Source organism: Ostrea edulis, chromosome 7, assembly GCF_947568905.1.
Source record: "Ostrea edulis chromosome 7, xbOstEdul1.1, whole genome shotgun sequence".
Classification (NCBI taxonomy): Eukaryota; Metazoa; Mollusca; class Bivalvia; order Ostreida; family Ostreidae; genus Ostrea; species Ostrea edulis.
This window is the reverse complement of record NC_079170.1, coordinates 36,680,991-36,702,223: the sequence shown is the minus strand read 5'-3', so window position 1 is coordinate 36,702,223 and position 21,233 is coordinate 36,680,991. Positions and strand designations below refer to the sequence as shown.

The 21,233-nt window shown below is 35.1% G+C and overlaps 1 protein-coding gene across 2 annotated transcripts; it reads left to right on the top strand.

The window, feature by feature from the left end:
• Positions 1–36: 36 nt before the first annotated feature.
• LOC125655030 (uncharacterized) lies at positions 37–16,992 on the top strand. Of its 2 annotated transcripts, none has more exons than XM_048885146.2 (6): positions 37–184; positions 1,688–1,936; positions 2,756–2,983; positions 8,677–8,912; positions 12,830–13,019; positions 13,392–16,992. In XM_048885146.2, exons 2-6 carry the CDS (start codon positions 1,732–1,734, stop codon positions 16,565–16,567), a joined length of 4,035 nt encoding a protein of 1,344 aa, XP_048741103.2. In that variant the 5' UTR covers positions 37–184; positions 1,688–1,731; the 3' UTR covers positions 16,568–16,992. The 2 variants fall into 2 exon arrangements, with proteins under 2 accessions (XP_048741103.2, XP_048741104.2); XM_048885147.2 differs by having other exon boundaries at positions 37–188.
• Positions 16,993–21,233: the final 4,241 nt, after the last annotated feature.

The window sequence follows — 21,233 nt, the reverse complement described above, 5'->3', positions numbered from 1 at the left end:
CTCGTTAAATCTCACGGAACGTTGTGTAGCCCTATTATCCAGGAACTATTTTAAACATTGACACATTTTGTAAGTAGATATATCCCATAATAGCTTTTAGGGAGTTGTCTTAGTGTACAGAACTCTGAAGTATTTGGTCATCTCTGCGGAACCATGCCGGGAACATCACCTTAGAGATTAAAAGGTAGGTAAGTAAAATATTTCTTACCCAAGCACAGTCATATTAAATGTCCTACTCCTTGCCTAAATGGGGAGTCGTATTAGAAATTACGACGAGTAAGTTTATTTTAAGAACATGATATGCATTAAGAACTATTCATAACGGTACCTTGACCCCATCATAAAACTAAACATCTATAGAGACATACAACTGGCAGAGTATTGGTCATTAAACGAAGGTGGCCAGTATACGGAAGAAGAAACTTACACTTTTTGTAAGCTAAGAACAATAACTCTTAAAGGATTACGAATGACTTTCTCCATATAACCTTTTGCGTATAAAATCAGTCGAGAGATATAAACAATATGTGCAGGTAATAATGGAATATTGCCAAATAAATATGACAAGTTGACGATGAAGAAGCTGCAATCATCCCGTTTGATATAAAGCGTTGTTAGTTTGCCGTTAATATCAATTTTCAATAAAATATCTAAGTATGAAGCAGAAATGGACGACTCTGTGGTGTCTTTTATTTCGAGTTCACAGGGATATATCAAATCGATATATGAATGAAAGTTATCATTGTTAATAGACGTCATCGATATATCTAAAGGTCGCATTTGTGGCCACAGCAAGATATTTTTTCTTCTCATGTAGACGTTTTTTTTAAAAATAAATTCTGCTTCATATGAATATAAAAACAAGCCAGCCAACAAAGGAACACAATTCGTGCCCATGGGAATTCTAACAGAGTGTTGATAGACCTGATCACCAAAGACTACGAAGGTATTGTCAATGGGGAACTGCAGTATATATTTTTTATATCAACTTCAGAGTACTTGTGCGTGGGACAGAGTGGTGTTTAACGAAGTAATGTTTTGGATGACTAATCACCAGATATGAATATTTCCGCTTTCCATTAAAGTCTAGTCGAGTTGAAGGCTACGGCATGAGAATATTTCCTCTCATGTAGAAGGTTTTAAATAAACTCTGCTTCATAAGAATATGAAAACAGTCATAAATCTGCCATATTAATTCAAAGTAAATCTATATAATTATATCCAGAAGGCAAAGACACAATAAGATGAAATATTTTTTTTTTTTTTACGATTTACTGTTCACAGTTGACAAATGATATGCTGGAATTAAAAAAAGAACAACCCAACATTAGAAACTTTTGTATAAGCTAATTCTAGAAATTGAGGTGGAAATTGAAAACATACATTTGTTTTTGTTTACAATTTTATGTGATATGTATATAGCGTTTGTATGTAACTTAACCTTATATACTAATTTGTATTTTATCTGAAGAATACTGCTACATGTATATATGTTTTCAGAACCACATTGTGAACTAGATATGAAACTGACCGTGCTTTCACGCATCATTATCATTTGTTATTCATAAACTGAACATTTAATGGCGACAGTCCCTCCCCTGCTTTTAGTCCAGTCATTTCTTTCATATATATGTTGTGTATTCGGTATATCATGAACATTAGAGGAATGCTTTACGGTGTTTTTCAGAGTTTAGTCTGTGTGAGGAGTGCAATAGAACAAAGTTATCCGTGATGGAGAATCCTACCACAGAAGAAGAGAACGAGTTGAAGGAAGTTCTCACCAAAGCTGAATTGCCACATTTTCTGACAGTCTTTAAGTCCAATGGAGTAACGTTTGAACTTCTGCCCAAATTAACCCACGAAGACCTCAAAAGCATTGGGATGAATCGGCTGGTGGATAGGATCAATTTGTTCAAAGCAATGACATATCATGAAGGTATATCAAACCTGTTCAATACAATCTATATGAAACAATGTTGATTATACCACAGGCATTTTTGGTATGGATAATTTGATAAAGGGGATTTAGGGGTAAATGGTAGAGAAAATCTTAATTGTTAATACGCAACGGAGCACACCCGGTATTGAACACGACCCCCCTCCTGAATTTCCTGTCTGAAATCATTTGTATGACGAATCACAATTAAGTACTGCCCTGAAAGACGGTACCTTGAAATGACATGTATTTCTTTGTAGTCTAGTTCATCTGTTAAAATTTAGTACAAACCTCAAACTAATTGGCACAACGTTAATCACTACTTAAAATAAAGGTATTTATTTGTACAAATAACATGTTAAAACTGTACTAAACCGGGTATAATTTGAGGGAAATTGAATTTTTGGAGTAAAACTTGAATTTTCGTTCAAATATCACAAAACATTGAACTCTGCTTTATTCAATAATTCGTCAGAGGCGAGTTTTGGCAAATAACTGAGAAAACGGCATTAACTAACGAGTGCACGAGAAAGAATGTCTCACGGTGAACTTTAACGGTGAAAAACGATGCTAAAAACAAAAGATACTTCCTTTTTGTTATGAAAAATAATTCTGGACTCCAAATAGATAAAACGGAAATGATCAAAATACTCTAACATCCTTAAAAAGGATACGTGCTGCGATGTAAATCTCCCGGAATTACGGAATTGCATATTGTGCTCTATAAATAAAGTAAGAATTAGGGTGATCTGCTCAATATTTATACAATTGTTATAAGTCAATATCATGCAATGCATTTTGAAACATATCATTTTGCAGGAAATGTATCGAAAGGTTCCACACCTTCCCCACTGTCAGAATTGGAAAGCAATTTTCTGCGTACCACCCACCTAGCCTACGCCATTATACCAAGGGCTATACGGATTTTCTTTGATTCCCGGCATCCTCCAATAAACCTGATTAAACAGCTTGATTCCAAAGAAGGAGAATTAAAGTCATGCAAAGCAGTGTATAAGGAAAATTACCCATTACTTTTTTCGTCACACGGTAATTTTTTTTACATTTGAAACTCAGGACTATTCGCAATTGCTCTGAATTAAACAGCAACATTTTGAACGTACACTTCACATACATTAACCGTATGTGACCTACATGCTTGTACGTATGTAACCGGTATAAAAACACATTATAGATCTGTACATTTATCATAAATTTTCTGTGTACTGCTACCATGTATCATATGCTTTTAAACGTTATAAGTGATACATATATGTACATGGTAAGTAAAAAAGTAAGTAAGTAATTTTTATTTAAAGTCGGAAATTATATACAGGTAAACAATAAACATGAGCTAAGAGCTCTTTAACCGACTATATAGCATTAAAAAAAACCCACAAAGCACTAATGATATATTATTGCATGCATAGACATAAAAACAGAAATTTGAAATAAAACAGGACGCATACATGTATACAGACATCACAAGTCATGCATATATATACACAGGGACTAGCTATATTAAGATGAGCATGCATCACTGAAAACAGTTTGCAACACAAACATGAAAATATGGATAAATACATAGAATAAATAAATATGCATACCTAAGAGACAGAGCGGAGTAAAAATAAAACAGTTAAATTTGTACATGTAAGCTTAGAAGCATAGTTAGAAGTTAGATCAAAACTTTAAGATTTAGGCAGGAGAGGCTGGAATTTGCATGAGCTGCATTTACAATTTAATTCCCCACACCAATTTTGAATATAATTTGAGAATAGATTATATGATGTAATATTTCTTGCTTCGTTTGGCAAAGAGTTCCAGAGCTTTGCTGCCTCATATCTGAAAGATTTAATCCCGTACCTGGTTGTTCTAGGTCTTGGTACTTCCGCTGTATTTGTATATCTAAAATTGTATGAATGGTTTTTTTATAACAACTAGATCTTGTAAAAAAAAGTGGGGACAGTTTGTTGATAATTTTAAAAGTTTCTAAAGCTATTGTTCGCATTCTTCTGGTTTTTAGTGAAGGCAATTTAGATTGTTTTAATAGGTTTTTGTAAGTACTTTTATAGTCACCATAGATAAACCTCAGAGCTCTTTCCTGAATCTTTTCAATTTTGCGGGTGTTTTGTTCAGTGCAGAAGTGCCATGTCAACGGGCAATAACTAAAATTTGACATAATAAATGAATGATATATGGTTAATTTACCTAATTTGCTAAGATGTTTGCCTATTCGTTTAAGAACATTTAATTGCCTTGCTCCCTTTTTACAAATATTGGTAATATGTGTGTTGAAAGAAAGTTTAAAATCAATTGTAATACCCAACAATTTTATTTCTTCATCACATGAAATTTTTATCCCATCTAAATCAAAAACTATGTTTTCATTGTGTGTTTTGTTTCCAACAGAGATAGCTTGGAATTTTTCTGGATTTGCCTGCATTTTGTTTGATTTAAACCATTTAATCAGAGATCTACTGTCATCTTGAAGTGCTGCTATTACATGATTTAAAGATTTATCTGATTTTGATAAAGTATTGTCATCTGCATAGTTGTAGAGATTACATTTATTTACAAAGTGAAAGAGGTCATTGATAAAGATGTTAAAGAGTAAGGGGCCGAGGATAGACCCTTGTGGCACACCTTTGATTATATTTGACATGATGCTGGTGTGCTCCCCTACTTTAACACACTGTTTTCTACATGAGAGATAGCTACTTAACATCTCTCGTGCTGCTTTTGAGAGACCATATGCTTTTAGTTTAAGAAGAAGTAGTTCATGAGGAAGGCAGTCAAAGGCTTTAGAAAGGTCCATTAAAATTGCTGCTGTGTACTTGTTTTTATCCAATGCTTGTTTCCAATCTTCAATTACTCTTAATAAAGTTGACTGACATCCAAAACCTGACCGAAAAGCTGCCAAAAAAGGATTGAAAACATTTTAAAAAAACATTGTTAACTGATTTTCAATTGCTCTTTCAAAAACTTTTGAGATTGCAGGAAGAACACTAACAGGTCTATAGTTGCCCTTCTCTAATGAACTATTCTTCTTGTGTAATGGTGTCACTTGTGCTATCTTAAGCTGGTTAGGGAAAGTTGATGTTGATAGGGACATGTTAATTAGTTGACTTAGAGGTTTGCTGATAACTGGTAAAGCGATGTGTAAGAGTTTTGGAGAAATTCCATCAATACCAGTGGCTTTTTTAATATTTATTTTCTTTATACTTTTTGTTACAAAGTCTTCAGTGACAGCTTTAAAGGAAAATGGATGTTGTTGTGGTAATTCTGTTTTATTTGCTTTTATTGCCTGTATACTTGGGTGATTTTCATCTACTTGTTCTGCATCCCCAATATTTTTAGCAACATTTATGAAAAAGTCATTAAAAATTTCACATACTTCTTTCTGGCTGTTTACAAGCGTGTTATTTTCCGAGAGAATTAAGTCTTTCTGTGTGGTGCATCCTTTGTGGTGGAAGAGTACTAGCCTTCCTCAGGTACCCTATGTTAAACGTATGAGACCGACAGGGTTCCCCATAGTTTAAAACTTAACCTTGGAGTATATAGCGAGACATAAAAACATAAATTAAGCATTTTCATTTAACCATCGAGCATGTATTTCTGCTGGTGGACAGTCCGTCTCCGATGATACTTGTCACTCGATATATTTTCTTTCAAACAATAATAATCTTATAAACAATAACGAGACAATACTGGCTGATACGTCACCCAGTTTAAAAGGGTGTCTATGTGGAGTCTATGAGGGACAAAACCTCTTACAGAATGTTTAGTGTCGATCGAATTATCCTTCGAAATCACTGTTCGTTATCTTTATTGATAATATTACTAGTACTAAACAAATTAAAGAACCAGAGCCACGAATAGCCAAAAATGGCCCTTAGTCAGAACTTGATATTATTCTTGGGGACAGAAGCCAAGAATATCTATTTTTCAAATGTGTTATCCTTTCTCCGATATCTTTTCAATTTTTTTAGGTATTGACATTCGTAGTACCCATTCTTTTTAGCGAGATTTTTATTGACGTCACAATTTTGCAACGTAACGTCACAATTTTACAACGTTTCATGTACATTTACATGAACAATAATAATCTTATAAACAATAACGAGACAATACTGGCTGACACGTCACCCAGTTTAAAAGGGTGTCTATGTCTATTTATGCTGAGCAATATGTAATTACTACTCATGTTTAAATATATAGTTCAGGGTTCTCCATCATTTCAAGTTGTGATGTGTTCCTATATACTGCGTGTGAAGCATTTCGTGATATTTTGAAAAGACTGATGATGTGTAATAAATAGTCTATAGCATAAAAAACAAAAATGGGTTAAACATGCCAACAGCTTATACATGTATGGTGCAAAAATTAAACACTAATCAATTTTGGTCTTTAGCTATTCCTAAAAAAGAAACTCATCAGGATCTGGTCCTTGGGTGGAAACCAGCATCAAACAGTTTAAAATCTTTTTTCTGAATATGTTTCTCAACTGGCTCTTTACTTTCTTGCAAATGAGAACAAGAAATCGGATTGTCCTCTTTTACAATCTACAAAATGTAAATGTAATACTTGTATTGATTTTAATATAGCTTTTCAAATGAACGCAAAAAATACATGCAGTATTAGTCAATGGGATTGTTTATTTATCTGCTATAAAACAGATGTTTTGCACATAAAAACGCCATGCTGGGTCAAAAGATCATAGGGGAAAACGTACATCCGGGTTCTTAATCAATGTGAAATAGCACATGACAACAGTTGGTCAAGAGCGTCTGAAGCATGACTGTGATATGATCAAATTATATCAGTCGTAAAAATACATAGTAATGTTACCACTATTAAACAGTTACAGATGATAATGTTCCATAATGTTTATTCAATTTGATCTTGTGGAGTTGATTGTACGTGTCTATGATGTACATGTATGTCTGCTCGCTACTTTCATTGGCGATGCTTTCTATAAATTACAGTCACTCGCCCTATTATCATTGAAATCAACACCAGCTGGTCCAATATCTTCCGGGTTAATCTGTTCCTGTCCCAGATTTCCGCACACTTCCTGCACAGCATGTTGTGACTGATATTATCAAAATCATGTTATTTCCTTCAATGGCGATTAATTGAAGACAGGAGCAACCGATGGTTTTGATATTTTTTGCAAATTAGGCTGATACATAGCGTAGGCAGGTAAACAAATTCTAAATTTACATGGACATCTACGATACCGAATAATAATAGTGAATAATTTAGTGAATTGTGTAATTAAAATGACAAATAGTTGTTGCCTTTAATTGGCTTGTTTATATTATGTTATTAGTATACATAGTGTAATCTACTTTAAGGTTATAGGATCCTAAAATACTTTTTGCATCAGATATAAAGTAATTTTTTCAGTCAATTCAAAAATGCTTTAAATTAGATCACACACAATCAGTCATAAATACATGGAATACATCAATGAAAGGTGAAGATATCGAACAGTGATCAATCTCATAACTCCTATAAGCAAAACAAAGTAGACAGTTTGGCAATCACGGAACCCTTGATCTATCAGAGTTGGGAGCAGGTGCCTAGGAACAGTAAACATCCCTGTCGATCGGTCACACTCCCCGTGAGCCCCATATCCTGGTAAGGTAAACGGGGTTATCCGTAGTCAAAATCAGTGTGTCAAGAACGAGATAACAATCGGTATGAAACAAGCATATTCCATTATCACCTGCATATGGTGTTTATATCTCTCAACTGTTTCGATACGCAAGAGTTTGTTCTGCGTATAATCAGTTTTAAATCGAGGCAAGCTACTGACAAACAAGTTGATGGTACAGGGTTTTCAACAGAGACTGTCGAAGTCAGCATTTCGCAAATTCTATGGTCGTTATAACGATCTAGTTCGTCAATACAACATATCATTGGTTCAAATGCTGTCTGACATGTTTCATACTGATTTTGACTACGGAGAACTCCGTTCATCTGATCAGGATGTTCACGGTTGGTGTGACCGGTCGACTTCTCCAAGGCACCTGATCTCACCTTTGGTGTGTCCAGGGGTCCGTGTTTCCCCAACTATCAATTTTGTATTGATTCTAGGAGTTATGAGATTGATCACTGTTCGTTATCTTTGCCTTTTACATAGCAGAAAGCATTTGAACCTATTTCCACAATGATAACTTTAAACAAGACTGTTGAAACCTCTGCACCATGAACGTGTTTGTCGGTAGCGTGCCTCGATTTTTAACAAAAAATGATCATACGCAAAACAAGATTTGGTGTATCAAGTCATTTAAGTGATATAACACCATATGCAAGCGACAATGGAGTATTGCTACATACATATTGGGATTTGACGATAGAAAATACTAGTACCAGAATGAGAATATTAGAATCGAACATTTAGCATCCTGCGCACAGAATGAGCGCTGTACTGAGCTATTGTGATGGTATATATTTATGCTGTTACATCCACCTGATATCTCTAGGGGAGAAGTATGGAGACCTTTGGATGATATCTAATGAAACTTAGGCTCCACATTATCCCTCCCTGGGTTAGTATGCTTGTCTTAGTTTGATCCTCTAGATATATCTACAAATCTATATTAGTCTTTTGGCATGGTTGAATATCTTTGCTAATATATTTATAGCTATAGAAGCACGTGTTTCTAGTGCCTCGGGTCCATTTTATCAGATCACATGAGACTATATGTGATTTCATTCTACATATTTTACAGGTTGTACCATGGCCAAATCTGAGAACTTCGACTTGACCCTTTTAATGGCTCTTCTGAGAAATTTCACGAACATTAAAGAACCTGTCACAACGTGGAATAAGATGCCAAAACAAGCTGACACGAGTGAGGGAGCTGATTTAGTCAGGATACGATTTCATCGGAATGCATTGGCACACAATACCAATGCCACCTTATCAAACAAAGAATTCCACGATATGTGGGACGAATTGAAATATGTAATTATAATTACATTAATGATATGATGATAGAGTAGGGGGTCGGGATCCAAATAAAAATGGTAATGGTCAAAATAGATACAGTGACCCCCACCCCCACCCCTTATAACGCCAACATTTGTACCTCGGCAATTTTGGCATTATAACGGGGGTGGCATTATATCGGGGGAGGGTGTGTGTGTGTGCAGCTGTCATTAGAAATCAAACAAATTTTATCTACTACGTCAATGTGCTATTAGATTTCGGTGTGTCCGCCATACTTAGATTTAAAAAAAAAATACTGCATAGTTGTACTCAGATGCATATGATTATCGTTTACGTAACTTATTATCTGCTCCAAACTTTGATACCTGGAGGACTAACGGCGGAAAATTGATTAAGCCTACTCACTGAAATTTTCCTGCCGCTCTTTAGCGATAATTAGAGGGGGTGATTATAACGGTAATTGACCAAATCGTACCTGTAAATAGGTTGGCGGATGGCGGTATGCGGGGGATGGCGTTATAACGGGGTTTTACATAGCAAGGAAAACGGGACTCTGAACTTTTTTGGCGATATGCGGGGGTGGCATTTTAAGGGGGGCAATATAGCGGGGAATCACTGTATTTGTAATTATTCTTATGTATTTTCAGTATCAAAATGCTAAATTCCAGAGACTCTTTTCCCAAATAAAATCTTACGATGAAAATGAAAAAAATATATCTACCTCGTAATGAAATACACATCAGATGAAAGTATGCAAGTTTTATTATCAATAGACACATTCTATAGTCTAATTAAAAAAAAAAGCTAGATCCCACTTCTGGTATAACCAGGGGTCCGTGTTTGCCCAACTCTCTATTTCATATTCCTTTTATGAGTTGTGAGATTGATCACTGTTCGTTATCTTCACCTTTCATCTGAGAAACTAGAAACAAACTAGAAACAAAGAAACTACAATGTATTGTGGTTTTTTTTTTTTTTTTTATATATGTGACATAATCTTTATGCTAGATACAATTCTATATTCGCACATGAGTACCGTAGTTACAGAGTTGTAGCTCTCTGGGGGAGGCTTTAAGAGTAAGGTAAGTATTTTACGTACTTTAAGCTTACATGTTTGTTCTGCTCCTAGTTTTTTTTTTATTGTGGCTGATCACAGTTCTTTCCCAAATTGAGAAATCTCTGACCTTAAAGTCATGGTTTCTGTGGTACTGGAACAGGGTTCTATTGCACATATAGTGAATATGAATTATTTTTATAGACTTGGACACCTAACAACCAATCTGAGTACAATGTAATAATGAAAAGAGAGGCTTCTTCCAAATTAGTGAAATCCATGGTACCTGGGTTAGATTCTTTAATGTAAGACGGAGCTCTGCTTTATATCCTGAACACCAAATAAGTCAACTTATTGGTGAAATGATAAACATAATCTTATGGAATGAGTGGGAAAACTTTGCTTTAAATATAATATTTCTGGTTCCAGGGAAAAACAAAAGTTGGGCAACTCGATTGGGCAATATATACTATGTCATATGTATTAAATCTTCAAAGGTATACTCCTTTACTCATAAGCAAACAACAAGCAAACGATGTATGTGTCCGTATTATATTTTCCACATCCTACTTTGCATATAGGCCACATCCTCGTAATACAGAGCCAATAGAAGCTCCAACTTGCTTCTGACCAGATGGTGTGTAGTGACTCTGAACCAATACTTTAGCCAAAATTTGTGTACAAGTAAACAAAATAATTCTTTGTCCTCTACATACGAGGGTCATAAAAAATACGTGGATAAATTCTCTCTCGTATGTATGTATATTGAAATATAAAATTCAACACATTATGGGATTTAAAATCATATATTTTATTGACCTGCTATGTTTCATTCTATTTGATCATTTAGTATCCGTGATATTTGATTTTAAAAGTAGTATGTCTTTCGCTGCGGAACATCGTCAAGTCAAAAACACAACGTCACAGCGTCCCGTTTTACAGTTTCTCAAAATAGTCTCCTCTACATTTCACACACAGCCTGTGGTGCCCTCTAGCTTTATCGTCATTGTATCTAGCGGGCTGCAACTTTTCTCATTTCCAAATGTTCAGTAAGAATAATGAAGACGGTGCCAGAACTAACATAAAATATATTTGTTAATTCCGCGACATTGAGACCGCCATCATTTCCCATAGCATTACTTATCATTTTGACAAGTTCTTCACAAATAATTCGTTTTACTACCAGGACAACCGTCATCCGATATAGAGTCCCTACTACAAGAAAATAGTTTATGTCATTTTTACACCGAAGCACTATTCACTTTTGACATATCATCCGCTTCTTCCAGCAATTCAACAGTTTATATTGACGATTTCCGGAGTGCGACACAAACTTTTATGGTAATTCGCTGCTCCTTGATTTCCCGCGACGTCATGGATTTTTTACCATCACGAAAGAGAACTACCTGTCTTCTGTAATGACACATATAAAATATGATGCATTTTTGTAAATAACAAACCTTTACCATGCGCCGTGAACTCGTTTTTCGGTTTTAATTTTTGAAATATGTTTTGATATGTCGTAACATATTTTGAGTTTTCTTCAATATAATTGAAATTATTTATTGTCTGATTACGTCTACCAACTTTAGATGCAATATGACGTTCAGAAAAAAAAGTTATAGCAAAAGTCTACGTATTTTAATGACCCTCGAAATTTTATAATAGATAAACATTGCTTCAGATTTCGCACATACGTTGCTAATGAGTAGATCTATACATCCTCCTAGGCACCTGCTACCACTGCTTTTGACTATGGGTTACTCCATTTTGTGACTAGTCGCTAGAGAATGCTTACTCCTCCCTCATCCGACTTCTGGTATATCCAGGGGTCCTCTTTTGCATAACATGGAATTTTGCATTCCTTATATGAGTTATGGGATTGATCGATGTTTGTTATTTACACCTTTTCATATGACATTTTGCCATTGGCGAGGTCGATGTCTTTGGCATTAATAAAGGTAAAAATGATTGCTTAACCTACAACTCTCTTATAACCTTCGATAAAACAAGTCATAATATTTGTGTGGGAATTACTTTTATAGTAGATGAATATCAAAAACTTACACTACTCATGGGGATGAATTATGACCAGACAATGTGTCATGTCCATATCTACTAGCCGAAAACAAATTTCTGGTACACATCTTTGAAATACCCATCTACGATCATCAATATATGATAGAGAAACATCTACCGGTAATAGTTGATATAGACGTGCTTATGACCAAACATAAGGTTGTACCCCTTTACGAGTTACATTATCGTTTGCCGAATCAACGAAACTGGTATAAAACGTTACAAATTTTTGTCCATCTCATATGATCGAGAAATACAAAACTGCTATCAGTGTTTGAAAATACATACTCGCAACGCTATGTGTACATTGTAGGGTTGTTTTATTCAGGTAACCGTTAGGGCCCGATCTTTATGTTTCCTTATAGAGCTACAGATCTGCATATAAACTGACCAATATTTACGAATTCATTGGTTGCATTTCCAAGTCTTTTTTTGTGTGATTGAAAATGAAAATGAATGCATTTGCTTTTATATATACTGACACACAAAGTCAACCACTAACGGTAACAATTGCATTAATTCATTTAAATATATCATATTGTTTTTATAATTAATTAGTTTGGATAATACAGCGAATTTGGAGTTAGCAATCATCAATTTGGCAACAACTTTAGGGCTCAAGAGCTGGTAGTCAAAATGTCCTAATGCATTAAATGATGTGCCCCTGTTACTGCTCAAATTCTCCAATGTATAGAGCGATAGCTATACGTTCTTTGGATAAGTTTTCCTGGGTGAATGATACGTTTGAACAAGATAAACCTGGTGTATTGGTATTAGTTGGCATGTGTTTTGTTTACAGGCCGGATCCCGTTTATCTGGTGGTCGACTGAATAGTGAAATAGACGCCCAGAAATGTGCTGCTTTAGACGACAAAAACAAAGAGATATTGCATCACTTACTGTATCAAGAGAAAATGCTTCAAAGGCAGCAAAGAGAAATAAAGAACATTCAACTGAAGCAAAGCGACCGAATCCCGCCAAACATTAAAGGTAAAAGGAAGACAGATGCAAGTAATAATGATCACAGGCCACAGCACACATATTTTGTAGGCATTTTGCAGGCTGTTAGTATATAATTCCTCACACATACTTCTTTATGCAAGGTAGTTGACTCGTGTAAGATAACAGAGTCCAAGCCTAAAAAAATAATGCTACTTTATGTAATCATAGCTTGGTCTACTAAGGTGACATTTTGACTTTTTGGGGAATTTTCATGGGTTGTACCTCCCCGAACTTTATTTTCGTTGACGCAATACATCTAAATAGATAGTATGTACAATTCAAGTCAAAACTGCTTCAATTCATTTCCTCTATTTGGAATGGTATTTTTGTAGCAATTTATTTCATTTCAATATCTTTCAGATCTTCACCTAGAGATTCTTTCCAGATGGAAGACAGAAGATAAGCCATTTATTCAGACACAGGCGTACTTAAAAATAATAGATATTGTTGATCAGTATACACTGATCTTCATTATCGGACGACCAGGCGAAGGAAAATCTGCTATCGCAAGACACATTGCGCTGCAGTTTGAGCAAAAAAATTATGAAGTTATCCCCTTTACCAAGTCTGAGGAGATTTTTACATACAGAAAATCAGGAATGAAACAAATCTTTGTATCCGATGACATTTTTGGCATTTTTGGTGTACATCAATCTACACATAAAAACGAACTTGATAACATTTTTCATCATTTTACATCAAAAAGAAATGATCTTAAAATAGTTTCCACATGCCGAAAATTGGTGTATAACGAGTTATCAGATATGTACCCCAGGCTTGCTAAATATGAAGCCGTGTGTGACATTAGTGACAAATCATATGAAATGAATGATGACGAAAGAAGAAAAATATTCGCGAGTCATTGTTTTGTGGAAGGTGTGGAGAGTACTGCATACAGAGAAACTTTGCCATTAGGCAAAAATCTTCCAATGTTTCCATTTATGTGCAGACTCTTTTCAAAAGACGAAAAATTTCGAAAATATGGCACAAAATTGTTCACTAATTCTCATGAATGTTTGTTGAAAGAAATTGATAGTTTAATGGTTTCCGAAGAAAATGTTCTTGAAATTCCATCAATGCAATCGATTCCCCACTGTAGAGTAAAATATGCTGCTTTAGTTTTATGTATGCTGCAAAGGAATGAATTATTGGAAAATGTTCTCGACAACAAAGAGTACGAAATAATGAGAAACGAAATATGCAAGAAGTGCAAAATTAAAAGTTTTTCAAGTTGGGAATTTTCAGATGCTCTTGATGCAATGGAAGGAACTTATATTACAAAAAGTGGCAATGTGTTTTCATTCATGCATGATTCACTATGGGAAGTGGTTGCGTACCACTATGGCAGAATGTTTCCTGATCAGATTGTTCTGTATCAGAGCAGCAGTTATGTTGCAAATAACGTTACACTATACGAGAGCAAGGCCCGAGCTGAATTAAAAGTGTTCCTGAAAGATAAATTCTATCCAGTATTAGCTGCAAGGCTTTTTCGAGATATCAAAGCACTCGTACTCTATGATGTTTTTATGAATGAATCTTTGCATCATGAAAGATTTTGCACAGCGTTCCTGGAAACCATTGACAATCTTCCGAATGATGATTTGATGGTATTTTTTAAAAGGACACCTTCGAATTCTTGCAAAGATATTCTTGAAAGGAGTCGTAACATATGGAAAGTAGAAACTGATCGCCACCACTGGAGAGAAATGGAAAGACAAAAGGTTCTTAAAATGACCCCAATACGTCCAGTGAATTGGGTACTAAATTATGGACATCATCGTATTATGCAGAAATTATTTGATATCTTAGCTTCAAAATGTATGTCATTAGATCTGCTGACAAACGATGCTGAGGAACAGACAAGAATGTTGGTTCTTGCATGTTACAGTGGAAATAAAAACCTAGTTCGCACTGTCATGGAACATGTTCCAAACAGTTGCAGGAATATGCATTACTCTTTAAGAACACCGTTAACAGCAGCATGTGAATATGGACATCTTGACGTTATTGAAACACTTTTACAAGCTAAGGTGAACGTGAACCACTTCGATGGAAACAATGACAGTCCTTTGCTAATAGCGGCTACAGTGGGCAACAACTTCGTTGCCGAGATACTCCTGAAATATGGGGCAGATTGCAACAAAAGTGACAATCATTCGAGATCCCCCATATTAACTGCATCTCGGTTTGGTCAAGATGACGTTTTAGAGACTTTATTAAAACACAATGGCAATTGCTCTATAACGACATTAGAGGGGGTGTCCCCGCTCCATGAAGCATGTAGAAATGGACATTCAGGTATTGTCAAACGTTTACTAGAAGAAATCAATATTAACCTGAAAGATAACCAAGGAAGAACACCTATCTTTGAAGCTTCCCGATATGGTCATAAATATGTTGTTGAGCTTTTATTGACCAATCATGCAGATGTTAACATACCAGAAATGAAAGATCATAAATATCCTATTCATATGGCAAGTAAAACTGGTCATTATTGTGTTGTGGAAATGTTGATTGAACATGGTGCGGATGTGAATGTCAAAGATCGATATTCACAAACCTCTTTGCATTTGGCGTGCAGGATGGGTCATTCAAATGCTGTAATGTTACTCATTAGTAATGGGGCTGATTGCAACAGAAGAGATTATGAAAGAAAAACTCCTCTACATGTTGCGTACGAAAATCATGACCAGAAAATTATTGCAATGCTTCTAGAAAACTGTCCATCTATATATATGAGCAAGAACATGGCGCAGAATATCTTAGATATGGGTATTAAGGAAGGGAATCAATCAATTGTGCAAATGATCATAGGCAGAGATATTGACATTAACCTACAAAATATATATGGGCAAACACCAGTACATGCCGCTTGTCGCCTTGGCGTACCAATCGTTTTAGAATTGCTGTTAAAGAAAAATCCAAATTGTAGTTTAGTTGATATCGGGGGATCTATACCGTTGCATTACTCACTATGGATGGGTAACACGGATGTTACAAAGGTACTTTTGAAATATGAGAATGGACGCAGTAGCTGTCAAGGAAATCGTCTTTTGTTCAGCATTCTTGTTAACCTTCAGCATGTCCAAGTTGCACTGGACGCAAGAGATGTCCCAATAATCATCAAAATTCGGACATACTCTAAAGAGGAATTTTACAGTCTGTGGAAAATCATCAAGTCAGAAAACAGTGACAAATTAAGTCATCTTTTACAAATAGGTCTGAATGCAAACCAACATGTAAGTGTGTATGGAGAAGTAACTGATGGATCTGATTATGATGACAAAATGAGTCTGCTCTACATCATAGCATGTACAGAAGAATGTGTCCAAACTCGAGAAAAATTTCGAATTCTTTTACAAAACGGCATAGAAACCCAAGAGAGAAATTTCAGGTGGAAGGATTTTTTCCCAGATATGAAATTAGATTTTGTTGGCAATAGAAAATGTGTATCCCTACTAGAATGTTTACGACAATCTGAAAGAACAGACCTGGTCACGGAACTGAAAAAGCACACTCGCAGATATTCAATTTGAATGAGACATATCAAATTGCTGTTATAAAGAAGAAGGTACGGTATTGGCGGTATTTGGCTGCTAAATCTACGGAATTTCTATCGTCTGTCTTTCGTGCGTGAATCATATAAATTAAGATTACTTTGATATCGGCTAAACCCCACTACAAGAAAAGTGACGTGATTTTCATCTATAGCATTACAAATACGCGCCAAACATGGAACAGTTAACAGAGAATGTTACTTTAAATTGCATTATGACTTTCTGTTTTTGAAATTCGAACCTGTTACATACGGTTTAGCATCACTGAAGAGACATTATTTGTCGAAATGCGCATCTGGTGCATCAAAATTGATACCGTATAAGTTTTACATACAACAGCCAATTCCATATTATATTCATTTGTTAAAAATGTGGTCGCAAATTAAAAAGAAAACAAAACTGGTGTTGGTTTTATCTGTAATCAATATGAATTTTGAAAAAGAAAATAATGCAGAAACCGTTTGTTTTTCGTACTTTGTGTCACTTACTCATTTACCCTATGAAATATACGTTCGCCACGCTGTGGTAATAAAAATGACTCTGTGTAACAATACACGATGTGCTTTTCCTTAATGTGTTATACTTCGTGTAATGCATACAAAAGTGAAAGTGAAAACCATGAATGAAATATTTGCCAATAGTCTACACGTATAACTTTACGAAACGCACAGTATGCGATCGTTATAAACATTACATAATAGCGTATCATTGAATTGTATGTGTTTCGAAAATACATGATACTTTCAAAAGTCACAGTTTATGGGAAGTGAAGTGAAAAAGCACGGCATGTATTATACGCAGATAATATAGCAAATTTATCAGAATAATAATGCAGAAATGATGCACAGAACATTTGTAAATTTGATTGAATTTTACACTCATATGGAGACGTCAACAATACCGGTGAAGTGCTTAAATCTAGGCCTACATGTATACTCGTCGCTTACGGATTATTGAGCAGTGAGGGATTTTTAGCGTGCCCTACTTGTTGTGACACGAGACATCCGTTTTTAAGGTAATCCCCGAGGACCCATGACGTTCACACCTGATGCCGAGCGCTTGGCGATTAAACTGTCGTTACCTGTTTTAACTACTTGTATCTGTCGCGGCCGGATAAAAGCAAAATATACCCCCTCGATTTTTTGTAATGAAATATAACCATGGACTCCAAAAATAAAACTGAGATTATCAAATGTTTTCACATCATTGAAAAGTAGTATTGCAATGTAATTCTCCCTAAATAGGGGATTTTCGAGTTCTTCCATTCCGTGCGTATTTTGTGTTTTAGAATCGACCTACGTCATGTGATTTGGCAATTTTTAAGGCATGCTTTCTTCCAGTTAAATAGCTAACAATCAGACGATTTCGTTCCTTCATTTTACTCTCTGGTTTTGATACCGAATTTAGGAACCAGTCTCATTGGTGTGTGACAGAGGGATGTAATACGTATTTACGTAAGAGAGGAAAACAGGCACGTAGCACCGTTTTTCAGGGGGGGGGGGGGGGGGGGGTAGTAAGAGAAGATGCCTTCACACTATTTTGTCTAAGATTCTTGGCAAGAATATATATATATATATATATATATATATATATATATATATATATATATGCAAGGTGAAGATAACGAACAGTGATCAATCTCATAACTCCTACAAGCAATACAAAATAGATAGTTGGGCAAACACGGACCCCTGGACACACCAGAGGTGGGATCAGGTGCCTAGGAGGAGTAAGCATCCCCTGTTGATATATATATATATATAAATTAACATGTTCGTTTGACTAATATTCAAAATCTGATAAAATTTAAAATGCATGGGTTAAGGTTAAGTAATGACATACGATTTATACCTCAATATATGTTTTTTTTTCACACCTTTTAGAATTCAGGAGGGTGGTGATGGTGGTGGTGATTGATTGATTGTTTTCACGACTTGTCGAGAAGTTTTCACTCATCTTGAGACACCAACATATTTAGGTGAAGTACCGCAAATTTAGACATATGCATAACCCAGGGCCGTAGCAGTGAGGATTCTTTATCGTGCCAACGCCGGGGGGGGGGGGGGGGGGGGGGGGGGGGGGGGGGGGGGGTAGGACAGTAGCATATCCCAAACTTATTATTTGAATCATGGGGAGAACACATGAATTCACTTCATAAATTGCATTCGTACCATTCAATTATGCCGCCATAAAAAGTCAGATGGGGGCTTGGTGGTTGTGTCACGAAATATATCTTTATTTGTATATATAAATAATCGAAAATTATGGTTGTTAAAATGGGGACCAGTCCCCCCTCCCTCATTCTAAGTGCATGTCTCAGAAGTACCGATATTTCCAGACTCGGTAGTTGTAGAAATTGGCATCATTCAGCTATTTTGATATAGACAGTACTTGTATCGTTTCATATGTCTCAGTGGCGGATCTAAGGGGGGGGGGGGGGTCTGAAAGTTGGAAACCACCACCACCCCTTTTGTCAAAAAATTTTGAAGAAAAAAAAAAGATATCCAAAAATAAAAATTACTGGATCCACCCTTGTGTCTCGTCACAAAATGAATAACAGTCATCTGAAATTATACTGATTTTCGTAAGGTAATATTTCGTAAGAAAAAGGTTGCAAAGAATTTGGTACTGCAACCACTGAACTTGGGTATCAATGTTTTTTTTAAAAAAAAACAAACTTTAAACAACTCTTTGACTAAAATGTCGCTTTATAAATGTATAGATAAGTCAGTGTCCATTTTTAAATTGATTTGGGTATGAGATGATTACTATTTATTATATCATAAAACACTTGGAACATTTGTCGTTCAACAGTATAGATTCAAAGTAAAAAGGAATAAATGATGTACAATTTTTTTAACATTTGATCTCTTAACAGACACAGCCTTTAAAAACTTGGATACAGTCCATGGGTTTGGTGTTGAGACTGAACTCGACAATTCCGTTAACAATCGTGGACTTAGTGTCTAGAAAGGTGTTACTGGATGCGGATATATCGACAGTGAACTTGCTAGAAGCATGAAATGCATTTGCTAGTTCAATGAAGTTCTCAAGGTCTCCTCGACTTTTTACCCATTTCATCTCAATGTCGTCAATGAATCGCAACCAACTCAGAGGCTTTATTGATGCCCGCATGAGTAGGTTACGTTCAATTCTCCACATAAAAATGTTGGCATAATTTGGAGCCATTTTATCTAGCACAAGACTGATTAGTTCAGTTCAGTTGTAACTTTCGATCAGAACAGACTTGCCCCATATTAAACTCGATAGGTTCAATATGTAGATGTTTTTGTGTAGTTTAGTTTGCATTTTATATTCTTTTCTATGTAAATATTCTATCGTCCTGAGGAAGTACAATTCAGTTCTTCGTGTCGCATATATATATATATATATATATATATATATATATATATATATATATGTAGATAGATAGATAGATAGATATAGATACACACACACACACACACACACACACACACACACACACACACACACACACTTTAAGTAATTATAATTTTGAACACTTGATAATCGTGGAAAAAAGAAACCCATCCCAATAGTCCAGCAACCCAAGCGAAATGATTGTGGACCGTAGACGCCTTCAAGGCTATAACAATTTATTTTTGGAATATCATTTAAGAGACTTATTAACGCATATACCAAACACCGTGAATAGTTTATATACATGTATAATACTTTAAAAATTAATAAATGATACATATATGTAACTATGATCTAACTAGTTCTTTTACACAACATTCAGATCAACTGTAACATAATAAAGCACTACAACACGTGTTTTCAGGTCATTCTTTTTTATGATTTTTTAAAGTATAAAATGGTTTTCCACCAATATGAATATTTGGTTTATAAAATAACGGTGCATCAGCAGCAACATCACAATTGTTACTGTGATTATATAGTATAAGTCATGTTTTGAATACATCTATCCAAAATTTATTTTTCAATATGTTTTAGAATATTAGCCTATAATATAATCAATTCCGCAGGTTATTAATTTGTAAAGTCCAACTTTAGAATAAAATGTCCCATCTCTCTATATTTGGAAACATGAGATATCTTATCAAGAATAATTTCATAGAAGCTACGTACATGTATGAATGCCATTAGGTTTACCATTTTCACCCCCCTCCCCATCATCTTCATATTTTTTTTTAAGAATTACATCAGTTTTTACCCTATGTGTTGAATTATTGCATATAAACAAGAAAAATATCTTTTCAAATTCCTTAATATAGCATTCAGATGGGTTTAGGATTGACATTAAAATATGGATTAGTAATGTCTTGATAACTGATTTTCCCAACGGGAGTTTAAAACTTTTTCTTGTTTGATTATAGAATTTTGTTTCATAATTTAATTGTAGTATCTTTTCTTATTCCACATCAAATGTATTTCTAACAAAGTAAATCTGGTAGTACCCCACCTAAGCCTAAGTAGCAAAGTTTCTTTACTTTAATTTGTGGAACCTTACCATATTACTGGTACATGAGTTTTTTTTTATACTTAATATGAAGTCCAGATATTTCTGAATTTTTTTCCAAAGAGCGTCTATGAGAGATTCTTCACCGCCATCAAGAATAAGTGAGGTATCATCAGTCAATTTTTTTTTCTACATTATTCA

Bases quoted from the DNA above. Each gene is read 5' to 3' on its own strand.
- LOC125655030 (XM_048885146.2), top strand. From the start codon at position 1,732: ATGGAGAATCCTACCACAGAAGAAGAGAACGAGTTGAAGGAAGTTCTC. The intron at 1,937-2,755 runs GTATATCAAACC...ATCATTTTGCAG, and splicing joins AGCAATGACATATCATGAAG to GAAATGTATCGAAAGGTTCC. The intron at 2,984-8,676 runs GTAATTTTTTTT...CATATTTTACAG, and splicing joins ATTACTTTTTTCGTCACACG to GTTGTACCATGGCCAAATCT.